The following is an 18,847-nucleotide window of genomic DNA, read 5'->3' on the forward strand; positions in this document are numbered from 1 at the left end:
TTCTCCAAGTCTCTACATCTTCTTGGTTTCCCATTTTGCATAATAAATGCCATTATTAAAGATATCCATTATGCTCACTCAGATTTCTTAGATGTTCTTAAGAGCTTCAGTGAATTTGTGATTTATAAAACATAATGTAGAAGTCTTTATACCTGAGTAAAGCAAGGAACTTAACCACAAGAAAAAAGGTTTGTCTCAATTGCCATGGTGATTTATGATAAACTTTCAGATCTTGGATATGAAGCATCCTTTTTAGGCCAGCTACTTCCTCCAGAGTGAGACCTTGGTAAAGATAACTATAATATGGTGGCCAAGTGTGGCTAGAAGGTATTTTGCTCAAGACAGAATTGCCATTTTATTTTCCATTTTTTAGTGAAATAATTAACACATTTACACAAAAAAAATACAAATAATTCCCTTTTATCCTTGACCCAGACATCCACATTTAATCACTTTTGCCTTACCATTTTATCAACGTCAGAACTGTCTTTTGAAGTGAAATATGTTGAGAGTTCTTTTACTCTTTCAAATGAGTATTTTTATTGGTGCTCATTATTTTTGAATGGCTAGCATAAAAATTACATTTAGTCATAAACTGAATTATTTTTATTGACTATATCCCTTCATTAAATGTCTCAACATTAACATTCAGCAATGAATAAAAGAGACAAAATTCCTGTTCCTAATGAGCTTTTAGTTTTGTGGCAGTTTAGAATATATATACAAGGAAGGGTGCCTGGCTGGCTCAGTCAGTGGAGTATGCGACTCTTGATTTTGGGGATGTGGTTTCAAGCCCCATGTTGGGTGTAGAGATTACTTAAAAGTAAAATCTTTAAAAAAAAAAAAAGAAAGAAACCTGGAATTCCTTCACGTGAACAGTAGCTGATGAAGCTGTTGGGCATACATGAGGTGGTCTAAAGAGACAAGTAAGAAAACAAGAGGGCCCAGTCAGCCTTGGGGAAAGACCAACAGAGTTATTAAAAAAAGGAACAGGAAAAGGGAAAGGAAAGAGAAAGAGAGGGAGGGGAGAGGAGGGAAGGGAAAGGAGAGGGAAAGGGAAAGGGAAAGGAAGGAAGAAAAGAAATAGAAATAGGAAGAAAACAAGGACATGTGTATGTGTGTATGTATGTATATGTATAGACGTGTGTGTGTATATATATATATATACACACACACATATATATGTGTGTGTGTGTATATATATATATGTGTGTGTGTGTGTATGTATGTGTATATATATATATATGTATGTATATATATATGTTACTTATTTTGTTAAGGAGACATGACCCCCACGTTCTTAAAATGGACATGTTACACTCTCTGTTGTGGGATAAAAATTAAAAAGTTTATTTTACAAGGTTAGACACTATAGACATTGGGTATTTACTAGCCTCTCTTTTTTGTCCCAATTAAGGAAATTACAATTTGAATATTTGCTCTTAGTAACTCTTTGACTAATTATGTAGATTATGTACAAGTTGTAAAATTAGAACATTTTAAACTAGGGATTTTTTTTTCTCATGCTGTCATCATTGATTTGTAAGATATGCAGAGAGAAGAACAGTGTGCTTTTAGTCAAGATTGGTTTGTTTTGCTTTCTAGTATAAATTGCCTGTACACACAGAGGTCAGCTGGAAAGCAGATGGCAAAATCATGGCCCTTGGCAACGAAGATGGGTATGTGTTTGTTTCTTAAAAAAACACAAAATCAGAAAACTTTGTTTTTGTATGTATTACACATTTGATCAAAAGCTGACTAATGCCATCTATAGTTTTAGTTGGGGTAGTCTAGTTGAATATGATATTCTGATCTGTCCTTAATATCCTTGAATGATCTGGAAGCTCTTTGTATTTTTGAGAATGCAAAATAAGTTGGGTATTTTCAGTCTAAAGAAATGTTTGCCCATTCAGTGTTTCAGCTGTTTTATGCTTCACAAAATGTTGGTCTGCACTGAAATGCATAAATCGTCCTTCATTTTTTTAAACTAAGCTGGGAAGAAATGGTTTTTAGACCTCACCATGCTCTTTCCAATGTTGATCCTAATTACATAGTCCTAATTTAGCCATTGGCTCATTAATTCTTTTAGCTTTTCCATAGCACCATTTATTACAAGAGCCTGATAAACACAACTGCTGCCCAGAGATTGATGGGATTTCTTCAAAGCTGAATAAATTTGTTTAAAAAAACAACTTTTTGTTTTTGGCTCTCTATAAGAGAGTGACCTCTGCAGTGATAGATAGGGTTATCCTATTCCATTTCACCTTTAGTTGAGTGATGGAATGAGGGAGATACTTGTTTGCATTAGATTGTAATTTGACCATCCATCTTTCTTGTCTCATGGGTTTGTGACTCCAGATCAATAGAAATATTTCAAGTTCCCAACCTGAAACTGATATGTACCATCCAGCAGCATCACAAGCTTGTGAATACCATTAGCTGGCATCATGAGCACGGCAGTCAGCCGGAGCTGAGCTATCTGATGGCCTCTGGGTCCAACAATGCGGTCATTTATGTGCACAACCTGAAGACTGTCATAGGTAACTTTGCTTTCTTACATCCTGGGGCCATATGTGTTCAGCTATTCTGCATTCCAAGTTTTGTACCTTTTTACTTATTTTTTGGTATTAAAATGTTATTGTTGCTTCTGCTTTCAAAAGTAATATATTCATCTTATTTATAAGACAAAAATTTCAAACATGACAAAAAGGTTAACTTAAAAAATGAAGTTCCTCCCGTAATAACATCCCTCAGTCATAACCAGCATGATTAGTTTGCTGAATGTTTTCTCCAGTTTTTTTTTTCAGTATTGTTACTGCTGGGCACCTGGGTGGCTCAGTCTGTTAAACCTCCAACTTTGGCTCAGGTCATGATTTCACAGTTCGTGGGTTCATGCCCCGTGTTGGGCTCTGTGCTGACAGCTCAGAGCCGGGAGCCTTCTTCGGGTTCTGTGTCTCCCTCTCTCCATGCCCCTCCCCTGCTCGCGTGTAGTGTCTCTCTCTCTCTCTCTCTCTCTCTCTCAAAAATAAATAAACATTTTAAAAAGTTTTTTAGTAAAATAAAAATAAAATAATAGAGTATTGTTATTGCTAAGTGGCTCCAAAAAGATTGTGCCAGTTTATACCCTCTTCCTTCAGTGTTTGAGTATTTTACACACACATCCCATTCCCATGTTTGACCATATCTAATTCTCGTGGTCCTGTGAGGTAGACTGTGTTAGCCACATTTTCCTGATGTTTAAATTGAGGCCCAGTGAAGTTAGCTTAACTTCCTAAAGTCCCATAGCTAGTGTGGAGGGGAGCCTAGATTCAAGCCTGATTGTAGAACCTATGTGTTCTGGTAAGTACTATTCCTGCCTAGCAGGTTGATCTTTTTCACATTTCCATGACTTATTCCTTAAGGAGTCTTTGACCTTTCTCAGCACCCACAAAAACCATAATAGGTGGTTAGAAGAGCCCTTTTTTTTAATACAAAAGAAGTGCAATTACTTCTTTCCTAATATGAAGAAATTATAATCTGACACTGTGCTGTTTGAAGAGTAGTGCCAAGTATGTGCTGTGAAAATAGTGAAAACAGTTGACATTTTCATTTTCTCTAGAATTTCCAGTAGTTTTCTGAGAATCCTTATCTGTAACAACAAAAAATGATTCTAGCAGTGGTTCTCTCAAGTTAAAAGCAAATGGAAAACTATTAAAGTATAGACAGATTTTCCTAACAATAAGTAGTAGACAGTGTGTAACTAATGAGCATGATATGTTAGAAAGCTTATCCTGGTCTTTATCATTATTATCGGGATGCCAAGTTAAGTATCCACTTCGGCTGAGGGCATTGACTTAATTCCTCAGAGCAATGCAGATCTTTGTCTACTTTAACACTCATATCTTAGCTTGTTTTTTATTTTTTATCTACTGAATAATAGAACAAGAAAAAAAGTTGGCCAGAATCAATATCCCTTTCAGACTGGGAACTCTCATACTCTTGTTCAAACGTTCAACAGCTATTAACATTTTGTCATATTTGCTTGGTTTTTGTTTTTGTTTTGTTTCATTTTGTTTTGTTTTGTTTTGTTTTGTTTTGTTTTGTTTTGTTTTTTGCTTTAAATATTTCTTTCAGGGAGAGGACCCCACACTCCTACTCAGTTAAGGGAAGCATTTTTACAGCCTTAAGGTCTTTTATTTTTTTTTTATATTTACCATGCCATGAATTCATATGGAATGGGTTCCAGCAACTCAGACTCCTTTCCGCTGGTCCTCACAGAGTGTGCTTCTCTGGGTGGGGCAGGCTGGTGCTTCAGTTGAACCCAAGTACCTTTCTCCTTGGCTTCTTTCTTTTTCTGATCATTTTCCTTCACTGCTTCAGGAAGCTATCTTGGCTCTTTGAGTGCTTTATATGCTCAATACACACATTAGTTCTCTTGGCAAGAATCTTGTCCTTGTTTGTTTACAATAATGCCAAAAGCATGCTGGGTAACACCATAGGCTCTTCCAGTTTTGCCATGGTAAAATTTGTGTGGCATTCCTTTTTGAACAGTGCCTATTCCCTTGATGTCCACAGTATCACTTTTCTTGTAGATTAACATGTATGTGGCCAAAGGAACAACTCCAAGTTTTCTAAAAGGCATAGGGAACATACAGCGAGTACCTCTCCTCTTTCCCTTTGTGTTGGTCCTTGTGGCAAATTATTAGAAAATGGCAGTTCTGGCTGAAAGGGATAATTGCTGCTTGGTTCTCTATGTGTCTGTGTATGTACTTTTCCCAAACCTTTTGTGTTGAATGCGTCATTCTCTCCATGTCCCTTAATATTTGTGTATTTTCTAAGAATAAGGATATTCCCTTACAATCCACAATTCCACTATCAACTTGAGTTAATTTAACAATATACAATGGTTTAATCTATCATCCATATTCTAGTTTTGTTGATTGATCCAATAATATCCTTTATATCTAGAATAGTTTCTCAGCCCTTTTTCATTTTTAAACTGTATTTATTTTTGAGATAGCACATGCGTGAGCAAGGGAGGGGCAGAGAGAGAGAGGACAAGGAGAATCCCAAGCAGGCTCCACACTCAGCATGGAGCCCAATGAGGGGCTCAACCTCATGACCATGAGACCACGACCTGAGTCAAAATTAAGAATCGGATGCTCAATCGAGCCACCCAGGCACAAAGTCCAACATGAGGCTTGGTCTCAGGAGCTGAGAGATCATGACCTGAGCCAAAATCAAGAGTCAGATGCTTAAATGACTGGACTACCCAGGAGCCCTACAGCCATTTTGTTTTTAATCTTTGAAGAATATTGCCCTATTATTTTGTAGATGCCCCCTTAATCTGGTGTTTTTCTTATAGATTCAGATTATATATCTTTAGCTACCATAAAAGTGATGATACATCCTCCTTGGTACCATATGCAAAAGGTATTATTTTCACTTTGGTGGCTTTTGAAAAGACAAAATGACAGCTAACAATGCAGTAAACCCATATGCCAAGCACTGTGGACATGCCCACAGTCTTAACCAATAAATAACATTGCCTGCTGAAAGTCATCTAGAAAGCATATGGCAAATTTGACTCTCCACAATAATACCTTCCTCTGGGTCTTTTTGTTGTTGGCTGTTGGTAGAAATGTCATCTTTCCCTTGTCTCTTAGAGAGCAATCCTGAATCTCCAGTGACCATTACAGAGCCCTACCGGACCCTGTCAGGGCACACAGCCAAGATTACCAGTGTGGCATGGAGCCCACATCATGATGGAAGGCTGGTATCTGCTTCCTACGATGGTACAGCTCAGGTACTATTGTGTCCTTGATTCTGTGGGTTCCTCACCACATACTCTAATTTGAACTCTTTCCTCTTTTCCCCCAGTTGTGTACATTCTTTTCCTCACCATTATCTTGTACAGAAAGGGATATTCTGAGCTCTAGAAAACATCCCACATATCCGGGACTTTGGCAGGCTAAGATTGTTTTTTGGGGGGTTTGGGTTTTTTTTTTTTTTTTACTTAGATGAAAGGGAAAGTATTGATAGGGAACTAGCTAAATTCTAGTATCTTTTAAGATTTCATTCTTACTGTCATAAGATGGGCTAAATTGATGTGAGAAGTACCTGTTCCTGTCTTAAACACAAATGGCTATAAATCATGAACAATTTTTTTAATAATAAATTGTAAGTCAGAAATCTTCAGGTTGGAAGAAATAAAAGTGAGATGCCAAGCCTGAGCTATGAGATAGGACTTTCAGATATCAGAACCAGAATAGACATTAGTAACTAGAGAGCTAATAATCTCTGTGATGAATGTCAGTCTCTGTTGAGTTGTAATTGAGTTATCTGCACAAACCAAGAAGCCATGAAGGGCTGCCCTCTGTGAAATGGAGACTGGAGTAATTCAAGAAACAGTAAGGAAATTGATCATTTGCCAAGAAATGGGGCAGAAGAATCACCTGCAAAAAATTAGAACTGTAAGCATGGACTACACATGCAGCTGTGAGTTCTGAATTAGAATTCTCATGACACAGGAAATACCATTTCTGAAATTTGAACACCTAAGAGGAAATAATAAGTCATAAGAGTAAACAAGAGTACACAGATTTGTTTAAATCTTTTTAAATTTATACCTGCTCCCCAAAGCAATAGAATAACCAAAAATTATCTATGCTGTCATGTGGCTTTTGGTTTTAGGTGTGGGATACTCTCAGAGAAGAGCCTCTGTGCAACTTCCGAGGACATCGAGGTCGACTGCTTTGTGTGGCATGGTCCCCACTGGATCCAGACTGCATCTACTCAGGGGCAGATGACTTCTGTGTGTACAAATGGCTCACTCCCATGCAAGAACATTCTCGGCCTCCTCAAGGTCAGTCAGAACTGGGAGCCCATAAATGCTTGCCTACTTCCCTTTCTCCCTACCTCAGTAACTAAGTTGATCAGGCTCAAGCAAAGAGGACATTCATGTAGGGCTCTGTAATGGTCACTGGAGATTCAGGATTGCTCTCTAAGGTGGCAGCAACAGCATGGCACGGGTTGCTTTCCTAATCAAGGAAGGCAGCCATGAGGGGCCTAAGGACAACATCCAAATAGTGTCGAGTAGACCTATGCCCACATCTTGGTTTCTAGATAGCATTCTCTGTTAAGAGAGACTAACCAGGGCTTCTTGGAGAAATGGCTAATTCCAGGTTGAGGCAGGAAAAATACAAGATGGGCCTGGCACATCATCCAATGCCACAAAGGAAGGAAATGTCCAAAGAACTGAGATCTGTCAAGAGGACAAAGAAGCCAGCTTGCAGGGGCTCCCACTAACCAAATCTGAGACAGTCTGAACTTGAAAATAATGAACAGAAGAACTCCCTGGCTAGCAAAGATTAACTGATACCAGTTATATATTAAACAACTAAAAATGTGCCTAAATAAATGAAATGATCTATCCACATGATGATTTGTAAAAAAAACAAAACAAAAAAAAAAAATGCTCATGGTAGCTTTATCTGTAATGAACACAAACTGGAAACAACCCACATGTCAATTGGCACAGTAAATACACTGGTATATCCCTACAGTGGAATTATCAGTACTGTACTATCAGTACAGTAGTTATCAGTAACTACTGATAAACATAGCAAAATGTGTGAATCCCAAAAAAATGTTCCACTGAACAAAAGATGCCAGGCACAAAAGAATGCATGCTATGTAATTCTAATGTACAGTCAGAAACTCAAGTATCTACAATATGAAATTCTAAAAAGGCAAAACTATAGTGACAGCAGATGAGTGACTGCCTGGGACTCAGGAAGGGGGTGCATCTTACTGCAAAGAGGCATGAGGAAATGAGATAATGGAAATATTTTATTCGCAGTGGTGAGTTACATGACTATACATCTGTCAAAACTCATCGAAGTATTAAAAAGTGGGCATATTGTGTTAAACTATACCTCAATAAAGACGACTTAAAAAGCAAGGGATAAATGCTTTAAAACTTAAAAAATAAATAAATAGTAATGGATTAAAACTAACTAGGGGGCACCTGCCTGTCTCAGTCGGTTAAGCATCTGACTCTTGATTTAGGCTCAGGTCACGTTTGAGTGCCGCGTCGGGCTCTGCACTGATCACGCAGAGCCTGCTTAGGAATCTCTCCCTCTCTCTCTGCTCCTCCCCTGCTCATTGTTGCTGTCTAAAAATAAACAAATGAACTTAAAAATTAAAAAAAAATAGGAATCCATGAGTCCCTATTGGGGGGGTGGGGAACGAAGGTCTAAATAAACGGGGAAACAAAAGCTCTTTACAGAATGCCAACTAATGAATGTAGAATGAATGATGGAATTAGAAAGTTACCATTCAGCCATCATAGTAACAGTTTTTTGTCAAGAAACATAGTAAAACTAGTGGACGCAAACTTATTAATTACAAAGGGAAAATAAGTTTTCAGGGAGAAACCTGCCCCCTTAATCTAGTGATGGAAGTAAACAAATAATGAGACAAGTGGAAACTATGTGCTACCCACTGTGTTACATTGACAGCATCACTTCTGTGTATTCCAACCCCAAATGTAAAACCTAAATTTAATCATAGCAGACATCAGGCGGTGGGGGAAATCAACAAAATAACAGCCCTGTAATCTTAAAAGTTTCAAGTCATGCAAATTAACAGGAAAACGAGCCTCCTCCAGACTGAAGGAAACTAGAGAGATGTAACAAGCAAGTTCATCATGTAATCCTGGATTGATTCCTTTTGCCATAAAAGACATTCTTGGTACAACTGGCAGAACTTGAATACAGTCTGTGGAGTAGACAGTAGTAATGCATCGATGTTAATTTCCTGATTTTCTTGGTTGTGTTGTGGTAATATAGGAGAATGTCCCTGTGTGTAGGATACACACTATAAGTATTCAAGGATAATTGGGCATCATATTCATGGTTTAATGAAATCCTAAAAGGGTTTGGTATGGTTAACTTTTTGATACTCTAACTCTAAAAATTCATGGGGAAGGAAGAGAAGTGGTGAGAATACTATCAAAAAAAAGAGTGAGGACGTTTTAGAGATTGTCTCCTAGAGTGCTTTTAACCAAGAATCTGTACTTTACCTTTTGTCTTAATCGCGATACCTCTAGGTAAGAAAAGTATTGAATTAGAGAAAAAAAGGCTCTCTCAACCTAAGCCAAAGCCCAAAAAGAAGAAAAAGCCCACCTCGAGAGCTCCTGTAAAGCAGGATGTGTATGACGGGAATGAAGACGAGAGTATCAGGGAGAGCTCGGGACCTGTTGAGAACGGTCTGTCGGACCAGGAGGGTGAGGAGGAAGCCCGGGAGCCAGAGCTACCCAGTAGCATCATCTCAGTGGGTATGTGGCCAAATCCTGTGTTTCGTGGACTCTCTAACACTTGATAGTCATGACCAGGAAACTAAGCCAGGTCCTTACTCAGTTTGAAATTTCTCTGTCTCTGACCTATGTATTGTCCCATCTCTGTAACTTAAACTGTATCTTTGGTGCCATTAGAAACTCCATTCATTTCTTAAAAGGTTATCTTAAGCCTCTAAACCCCTTTGAAGTGGTAAAGTGGATCTGGTGGAAGACTGGGATCGAAATAGTGAAGGTCTTTAGAAAAAACTTCTTAGCACCTTGGGCAGGATAAGACTGTGGGGCAAAGTGAAACCAGGGCAGTTTACTCATAGAAACTGACATGGGAAAAGTTTTCACAGTATCACATCTAGCCACAGTTATTGAAAGAAACCACTGCCCCTTACCAGCATCTGACCTAGAAGCTACCGCCACCCTGGGAAAAGGTTAGGAAAATAAAGAGCTAAAGGCTTAATGGATTTATTTTTTTAGTCTCATCAGAACGCCTTTATATCACAAAATGGTTGTACAAAATGTTCTTTACCCCTGTAGACCAGCCGCTGGGTTGTTTTGTTTTTTTTTTTTTTCCCCAGCTGGGCTTTTTTTTTAAGTTCATGGTTGTGTGTGCTCAGGACTGTGACTCCATATCACATACCCTTAATAATTTCTATTAGTAAAGTTGTTCCTTGTTTGTGTAATTAAATATATACACTTAATACTTTGTTACCTAATTATGTAACAAGTCTTCTGTCATCTGAGCAAGGTTTCAGAATTCCTGGGCCTATGGTATAAAGTTGTGGCAGCTGGAAACTTACAATTTCTCCTGAGATCAATCAGTCAGAGTTCTAAGACTTAGACATTTTGTGAGGTGGGAAAAGGGAGACTACCCATGTTTCCTTTTGAAAGTATTTTATCTCATGTTATGGAATATATAAATAATATTAAGCCTGGTTTAGTTCTTAATCATTAAAAAGAACTAGACTCTATATTGTTCTCCTCCAAACTTTTTCTTTATCTCCTATGATACAGCTTCTAGAGAACCAGTTACCTGCACTCCGGTTTCCATAGGTCTTGAAAAGTCAAAAATCACTGTTAATAACAAAGTCACAATACTGAAAAAGGAGCCACCTAAAGAGAAGTCAGGTTGGTGTCTAATGGTTAAAGTATTTTGTTAAAGCATCCTCAAATATTACATGCAACTGAAAACAGTCAAAAATGTTTGGTTTTTATTGTTGTTGGTTGGTTATTAGGATTTTTGTTTGTTTCTTGGGTTTTAAATGTTTGTGTTTTGATTATTTCAATTTTGGGTCATGCTTTTAAACATTTTTAACACTTAAACAATTTTAAACATTTCCTTAACGTTTTCATGAGGAAGTGTCATTTTGCAACTGTTGATAATGCTTCACAGGGGTTCACAGGGGCGTGTTGTGTGTGTTGTACACACTGCCTCCAGCTAACTTAACCTGAAAGCTTCTTCATAAGTAGCAAATTTTCTGATGACCGGCATTATCCCTCCAGTAGGTTACAATCGCACAATGGCCATCCCGTTTGTGATTCTGATCAGCTCTTATTAGACCATCTATATTTTTATTACATTTCAGAATCCATAACCAAGAAGCGAAAAGCTCGTTCCATGCTTCCACTGACTACCAGCCTGGACCACAGGTCTAAAGAGGAGCTTCATCAGGACTGTCTGGTATTAGCAACGGCAAAACACTCCAAAGGTACAAAAATACACTCCCTTGGCCCATCCATAGTCTTCTGGGAACTAGCACATAAGAGGCGCTTGCTTGTATATTTGTTGAATGAATGAGCACACAAATGTCTAGAGTTGTTTATATTTCTAAATTCTTTTCCAACCTTCCATCCCCCCCACGGCCCCACCGCCAGGCTCCCCTGTGCCTTTGCAATGTAGTGCTCTGGCTTATTGTTCTAAATCCAGTTGTCACCAACCATCTATGTGCCAGAATTGGTATGATGGCTTAAATACCTCAGCATGAATCAACTCCTTCAACTACTTTTCCCCCAGGAAAACAGTATCTTCAATTAGAAAAAAAAGTATTTCCTTGTTGGAAATATACCCATAATATGGCAGTTCCTTTTTTGGATTTGGTGGAAGTTTTTGTTATAGAAAGTTTTTTTTATTTTACTTTTGCAAAGCTCTCATTTAAGGCCCATTATTTTGATATTTGAACAGCTATATTTTTTTGAATTTTACATGTTGAAAATAGACACACATGATAAAATGAAATTCAGAGCTTCAAAAAGAATGTAAATCCCCATCCCACCCCGATACCCAATCCTCACATTTCCCCTCAAGACCACACTGTTAACAGTTTTTGTCTCTCTCCAAAAATATTTTATGCTCTTCTTACATACATAAGCCTCTTTTGGGGACTTTATCTTGACTTCCTGTAACTTACACACTTTATCATATAGCTTTACATTATTAACTTTACTGGAAAGTTACTCAGTTGACTTTTTAAAAACCAGAATGATTATTGAATCCCTTTGTGGTGGGTCCTAGTAAATGTTAAGGACATTTCTTGTTGGGATTTGAGGTTGGCCTTTTTTTTTTTTTTTTTTTTGAGGCAGAGGAGGGGCAGAGAAATAGGGAGAGAGAGAATCCCAAGTAGGTTCCACACTCAGCACGGAGCCCAGCGAGGGGCTCAATCTCACAACCGTGAGACCACTACCTGAGCAGAAATTAAGAGTCAGACACTCAAATCGAGCCACCCAGGTGCCCCTGGGGCTAGCTTTTTACATCCTCTTTCACCCCTTCCCCATCTTTATTTGAGCAAACTGCAGACTAAATTGTCTCACTGGATTTTGCCAAGGCTGAGCTTTAACACAGTGTTTTCATGTTTTGCTACCCTTGTAACCAGGAGGGGTCTCTGTTAGGGTAAACAAGGGCACAGGACTTCTCTTCACTGTCTGAAATGGGTCGTCTGGACACACATTTGGAAGTAATTGGACAGAAAACAGTAACCTCATTTTCTTGTCTTTTTGAATTCGCAGAGCTAAATGAGGACGTGTCTGCTGATCTTGAGGAAAGATTTCACCTGGGACTTTTCACAGACAGGACTGCCCTGTACAGAATGATTGAGGTTGAAGGTGAGGCAAGTCCAGTCAACATAACCCAGTCTGTCTCCATGCTTCCCTAATACTTTGTACACACCTGTTTTATGGCTGCCATCCTGTGGCATCATACTGGTTGGTTTTACATTTCAACTAACTAGGTTTTGAGTTCCCCAATCTGCATATTCCCATATACCCCTTGCATCTCTCATAGGACCCTAAACATACAGTGTTCACTCTGAGTGTAAGTGAAAATGAGTGGGTGGACAAGGGACTGAGTGGGCTTTAAACCACATTATGAACACTCTGAGAGATGACTCACCCATCAGCCACCAACAACATATTACAGGAACTTGTTCCCCTCTTTTCATCCTGACTTTCCTTCTCTTAAAGTCTGTGCAGACAGGTTTCTGAAACATCTTCCCAACATTATGTCTCCTCCAAACAGGAAAGGGTCACTTGGAGAATGGCCACCCTGAGTTATTTCACCAGCTCATGCTTTGGAAAGGAGATCTAAAAGGTGTTCTTCAGACGGCAGCGGAAAGGGGGGAGCTGACAGACAGTCTTGTGGCTATGGCACCAGTTGGTATGTTCTTCTTGACAAAAGGGCTGTCACCTTGAAGATAAGTCCACTAAAGATGGACACTCTCTTGCAGGACAATTTGGCCATGTCTAAAAACTTTAACTCCGCAATTCTAGGTGTTGGAAATTAACTGTACTCACACGTGCAAAATGACAAGTATACAGGCACTGTCATTACAGCAGTGTTTGTCATAGCAAAAGACCACAGGAACCTCTCTGTCCATCAGTAAGAGACTGGCTAAATCTCATACCTCTACGGTAGAATCTCTTGGGAAAAATTAGGCAGCTCTTTGCATTCTAGTATGGAATGAAGCTCCAAAAGCGTAGTAGGGAGAAGACTCAAGATGTTGATACATGACAATATTTACTACTCTGTCATTTATATTTGTCTTCACATAGTATTTCAAAAAGGTTTCAAAAGAAACTAGAAATAATGGTTGTCTCTAGGCAAAGGAATTTGGATGAGTTTGGGTGGGAGGACACCAGAATAACAAGGTAAATTATGCCATGCCCAGTTTTTTAACTTTATTCAAGTATACTTTAAAAAAAAAAAAAAAGAAGTACACAGGTTATGATGGCACAAACTGAATACACCCTTGTAACCAGCACCATATCAGGAAGTATAACACTGCCAGAAAGTACCTAGGAAGCTTCACTCATGCTCCTGTTCATTCAGTCTCCACACACCCCAACAAGGCTAATCACTGCCCTGACTTCCATATTCTCTTGTACCTTTTGAATTTTGCATTATTTTTTATGTGTTAGCTAATCAAAGAGAAAAAATTTATGTTTCAAAACATGGATATAGGGCGAGTAAATGAAGCAGATAATCTGTAATGATAACTGAATTCAGAGTATCTAAATGCTCTACTTAGTGCAGTGACTAGAACCAAGGTGTTTTCATTCCAAATGTAGATTCTTTTTTTCCTTACCCCTGCTGCTGCTTATTCAACCGTCATTTTTTTTTTTTTTTTTTTAGCTGGCTACCATGTGTGGCTGTGGGCCGTGGAAGCTTTTGCCAAACAGCTGTGTTTTCAAGATCAGTACGTTAAGGCTGCCTCTCACCTCCTTTCTATCCACAAAGTATATGAAGCTGTAGAGCTGCTCAGGTCAAACCACTTCTACAGGTTTGTAGGACCCTACAGTTGAACCACCAGTTGGGCACAGTGTGGAATTAATCTGCTGACCGGTGCCACTTAATGATAACCAGCAGAAATCTTGGTTGTAATTAAACATTGCAGACGTACAGAAATACATGCACACTAGCCTAACAAACACCAGTGTACCCACTACCCATACTTAACAAGCGTTAACTTCAATCAGTATTTGCCACTGATCTTTTTCAGAATTTCTTTATCCCTAAAGTTGCAAACATAGAGAAACCGTGTAATACAAAAGAGATGGGATCTTGTCAGCCACCCCAAAAGCTCCCCATGTCCCCGACTGTTGTTGTTTTTTAAGTATAACACTCCAGATTTGACTGAATTGCCTTTCTCCAGTTCTGTCCTCATCCTTTCTCTAAGAAGCAACCATTCTGCTGAGATTGGTTTGAATCCTTCCTCTCCAAGTTACTACACTTTCACTATAATACATTTGTAAGTAATGACAAACAAAAGGAGTAAAATATTTCTTATAAACAGCATACAGGGTTTTTTTTTATCCATTCTGATGGTTTCTGTCTTTTAATTGGAATGGTTAGGCCATTTACATTAAATATAAATATTGGTGCAATTAAAATTTACCATCTTGCTATTTTGCTTTCTTTTGGATTACTTGAATATTTTCTTATCTCCAATCCTGGCTTATTAGCTATACTCTATTTTATGGTTGCTTTAGGGTTGATGATGATTAGCATGTTTTTTTAATTTTTAAGTTTATTTATATTGAGAGAGAGGGAGAGAGAATCCCAAGCAGGCTCCACACCATCAGCACAGAGCCCAACGTGGGGCTCAGACCCACAAACCATGAGATCATGACCTGATCTGAAACCAAGAATCAGGCATTTAACCGACTGACCCACCCAGGCGCCCCATGATTAGCGTTTTTAATTTTCACAGTTTACTTTCAACTAATATTGTCCTACATCTTATATAAAACTTATTTCTTTCCTTCCCTCCTGTCCTTTCTGCTACTTACTTGCCATATATTTGACATGTTATAGCCCCACATTACAGTGTTAGAATTTTTGCTTTAACCTGTCATCTTTTTAAATAACTTTTTAACTTTAAAACTTTTTTTATATCTGCCCACATACTTATTTCTAGCATTTTTCATTCTCTTACGTAGGTCCAACGTTCAACTGCTATCAATTCCTTCTTCACCTGAACAAGAATTTCATTTTTTTTGTAGTGTGATTCTTCTGGTGACCAATTCCATCAGTTTTTGTTTGTCTATAAAAGTCTTTAATTTTGCCTTCATTTTATTTTTTTTTTTTAATTTTTTTTTTAACGTTTATTTATTTTTGAGACAGAGAGAGACAGAACATGAATGGGGGAGGGGCAGAGAGAGAGGGGGACACAGAATCGGAAGCAGGCTCCAGGCTCTGAGCCATCAGCCCAGAGCCCGACGCGGGGCTCGAACTCACAGACCGCGAGATTGTGACCTGAGCTGAAGTCAGACGCTTAACTGACTGAGCCACCCAGGCGCCCCCGAATTTTGCCTTCATTTTAAAGGATCTTTCTCTGGGGGTAGAATTCTAGATTGGCAGTTTTTGTCTTTCAGGGCTTCAGAGATGACTGTTTACTCTTACATTGTTCTTGACTTGACTGCATCTATTCCCATCTTTGTTATATAGGAACTGTCATTTTTTTCTCACTGTTTTTAGAACTTTCTCCATCACTGATTTTCAGCCATTTGATGTGATGGCTTTGGTGAGACTTTGTCTTTTTCCTGTTTTGGTTTGTCTTCCTCTGAAGGGTGTTGACCTCTGTTTTAGTGAGCACTGAAGTTGCTAATAGAACAGCTTGATCTTTTCATGGCTCGTTTTTAAGGTTTCTTAGAACAGGTTTAGAGAAATCTTTTTTTTTTTTTTTAAGTTTATTTATTTTGAGAGAGAGTGCGCAGGAGAGGCAAAGAGAGAGAGAATCCCAAGCAGGCTCCTCACTGTCAGCGTAGAACCCAACGTGGGGCTTGAACTCACGAACCGTGAAATCATGACCCGAGCCAAAATCAAGAGTCGGACACCTAACTGACCGAGCCACCCAGAGAAATCTATATTCTAGAATTAGTTTGTCCTTCTACCTTCTGGTGTCTTTATTGAATGCCTGTGTGTTCAACAAATCAGAACTCAAATGTCTGGCTGGTCAAAACACCGAAGTCCCCTATGCCCTGAGTGAACTCTGGGAATTATTCAGCTTATAATTCCCTGATTGTTCTTTATCCAGCCTTAAGGAATGTCCTACACATGCATGGCTTTGTGTTTAGCCAAAGACTCATGAGATCCCCAAACAGAGTTCTGTAGGGCTTCCCCTGGATAGCTTCTTCCTTCCTATTATCCTGCCCCTCATATTCCAATTATTTTGTCTCTCCTCCACTCAGTAAGACTGCTGGGGCTCTGCTGGGCTCTCTATAGGAAAATGGCTACTAGGAGGTTCCCTTCTCTCGGGGATAACAATCCTGAGCTGCCTGGATCCAATGTCTGAAAACAGTTGTTTCATACATATTTTGTCTAGTTTAGTGGCAGGAGGGTAAGTCTGGTAAGTTGATGTCTCAAAATACTTCTTAAACATTGCTCTGCACAGATCACCTTAATCTAAAATACTTTTATTCTAGCTACAACTTTATGTTGGCTACAACTCAGAAGTTGTAGGTCAGTTGAAAATATTAGCTCACTGAATTATACAGATACTCCAGATGTTAACACATTTCATTATAAAATATCCAGAAACATTCACATTCTTAAATATCACCATCAGTCTCTTCAGAAAAGTCTTTAGCATTTGGGAAGCTATCTAGCCCACAGTGGCAGGCATAGATTTTCTAAAATTCTCGTTTTCACTTGAAAGCTCAAAATTTATCATTGGCAAAAATACTGTTGGTTGTCAAGTGACAGACTTGGGGATCCCCAGGAATCCACAGACCACATGTTAAGAACTGCTGACCCAGGTGAAGAATTGAACTCAGCATGTGGTTTTAACTTCCCACGTGGGGTGCCTGGGTGGCTCAGTCGATTGAGCGTCCGGCTTCGGCTGGTCAGGTCATGATCTCACGGTTCATGGTTTCAAGCCCCGCGTTGGGCTCTGTGCTGAGCTCGGAGCCTGGAGCCTGCTTCAGCTTCTGTGTCTCCCTCTCTCTCTGCCCCTCCCCTGCTCACGCTGTCTCTCTCTGACTCTCAAAAATAAATAAATGTAAAAAAAAAAAATTTAACTTCCCACATAGTGCAGGAAAATGGTTTTGTACAGGAAGTTGGAACAGTATAAACAACACAAGAAGGACAGTTTATCCTATCTTCCAGCCTTTTCAAATTGGCTTTTTATCTGTTCTGGCCTCTAGGGAAGCTATTGCAGTTGCCAAGGCCCGACTGCGCCCAGAAGACCCGATCCTGAAGGACCTGTACCTCACCTGGGGAGCCATCCTGGAAAAAGACGGCCATTATGCCGTGGCTGCCAAATGGTAAGCTGGAGGGAACAGGCATGTACCCAAACATCAAAGAGCTGTGATGCAGAGGAGCAGGACGAGAGTAGTAAGTTTAGAGGGGGAGGTAAAGTGACTAGAAAACAAAAAGCCATATGTGTATTAAACCTAGCTTCATAAGATTCATCGTCCTTGGATGAATCCTTTATATAAATCACCTCCCTTATATAAATCACCATAACTACTGAAGGAACCTCAGTAGCAGACTCAGAAATTCCACCTTTCTCTAGTAATGTCTTTACTATCAAATAAGGAAACTGGGAGAGAATAAAAACTCTATTTGGGTTCAGTTCAGCAAATGTATGTCCTTACCCTGTAGGATGCTGCCACTCATTCTCTATGTTGAGATGGAAGAGGGTATAGGAGATCTGTTGATGACACTTTTGGGTTTTTGTTTGTATTTCAGCTATTTAGGGGCTGCTTCTGCTTATGATGCAGCCAAAGTTTTATCCAAGAAGGGAGACGCAGCATCACTTAAAACAGCTGCAGAACTGGCTTCAATTGTAGGAGAGAATGAGTTGTCCTCTTCCCTGGCTCTCAGATGTGCCCAAGAGCTGCTTTTGGCCAGGAACTGGGTGGGAGCCCAGGAAGCGCTAAAGCTACATGAAAGTCTAAAGGTCAGTCTGTTCTTGTATCTCCAGGTATTTAAGAGGGAAAGGCCACAAGTCCTTTTCTAGTCAAATTCCAAATGAATAACCTAGTTGCACAGCTGTACCAGTTTGGCAGGTACCCTTAGAAGTGTCCAGCAAGCCCTGGCCATACTATCCCATGGAAGTACCATGGCTTGTCCACTGCCATATTCAGAGTAAGAGATAATGTAGTCATTCATATTATTCTCCTTCCTTATCAATTTGTGTACAACATACATGAGTCAATTTTAGTCAGCATAGCCCTGAGCTAACAGTCTGGTGTTTCTTTATTGGTGTCATCAGGTCTTCTTTGAAGAGGGAGAGGAAGGGGAGGATTTCCAACAGAAATCAAGGTGCTCCGCCATAGCATCACTCTTTAACTATAAGCCATAACGAAGTGTGGCGAAATCAACATTTTGTTAAATGTCTGTTTATCCCTTTCTGGTTAACTATGAGTAACTCACCACTGTTTTATTTGACGCATCAAACTGAGATTACTTTAAAAGCATCAGCACTCTCATTTTCTAAAACACATAAACATTTTAGACAGCTTTACTGCTCAGATACTAACATGAACTTTATAAGCTCCCCTCTCCCTAATAGAGTAACT

The 18,847-nt window shown here is 39.2% G+C and overlaps 1 protein-coding gene across 1 annotated transcript in view; it reads left to right on the plus strand.

The window, feature by feature from the left end:
- The window catches only part of GEMIN5 (gem nuclear organelle associated protein 5), a 42,052-nt gene that overhangs the window by 14,632 nt on the left and 8,573 nt on the right, over positions 1-18,847 (plus strand). The window contains exons 12-23 of the mRNA XM_043597551.1: positions 1,606-1,679; positions 2,359-2,540; positions 5,646-5,785; positions 6,673-6,844; positions 9,092-9,319; positions 10,346-10,459; positions 10,918-11,040; positions 12,335-12,430; positions 12,843-12,980; positions 13,956-14,103; positions 17,468-17,587; positions 18,015-18,225. Of these exons, the coding sequence (XP_043453486.1) occupies positions 1,606-1,679; positions 2,359-2,540; positions 5,646-5,785; positions 6,673-6,844; positions 9,092-9,319; positions 10,346-10,459; positions 10,918-11,040; positions 12,335-12,430; positions 12,843-12,980; positions 13,956-14,103; positions 17,468-17,587; positions 18,015-18,225 (1,746 nt within the window). The remainder of the gene's footprint in view (positions 1-1,605; positions 1,680-2,358; positions 2,541-5,645; positions 5,786-6,672; positions 6,845-9,091; positions 9,320-10,345; positions 10,460-10,917; positions 11,041-12,334; positions 12,431-12,842; positions 12,981-13,955; positions 14,104-17,467; positions 17,588-18,014; positions 18,226-18,847) is intronic.

Source organism: Prionailurus bengalensis, chromosome A1 (assembly GCF_016509475.1).
Source record: "Prionailurus bengalensis isolate Pbe53 chromosome A1, Fcat_Pben_1.1_paternal_pri, whole genome shotgun sequence".
NCBI lineage: Eukaryota > Metazoa > Chordata > Mammalia > Carnivora > Felidae > Prionailurus > Prionailurus bengalensis.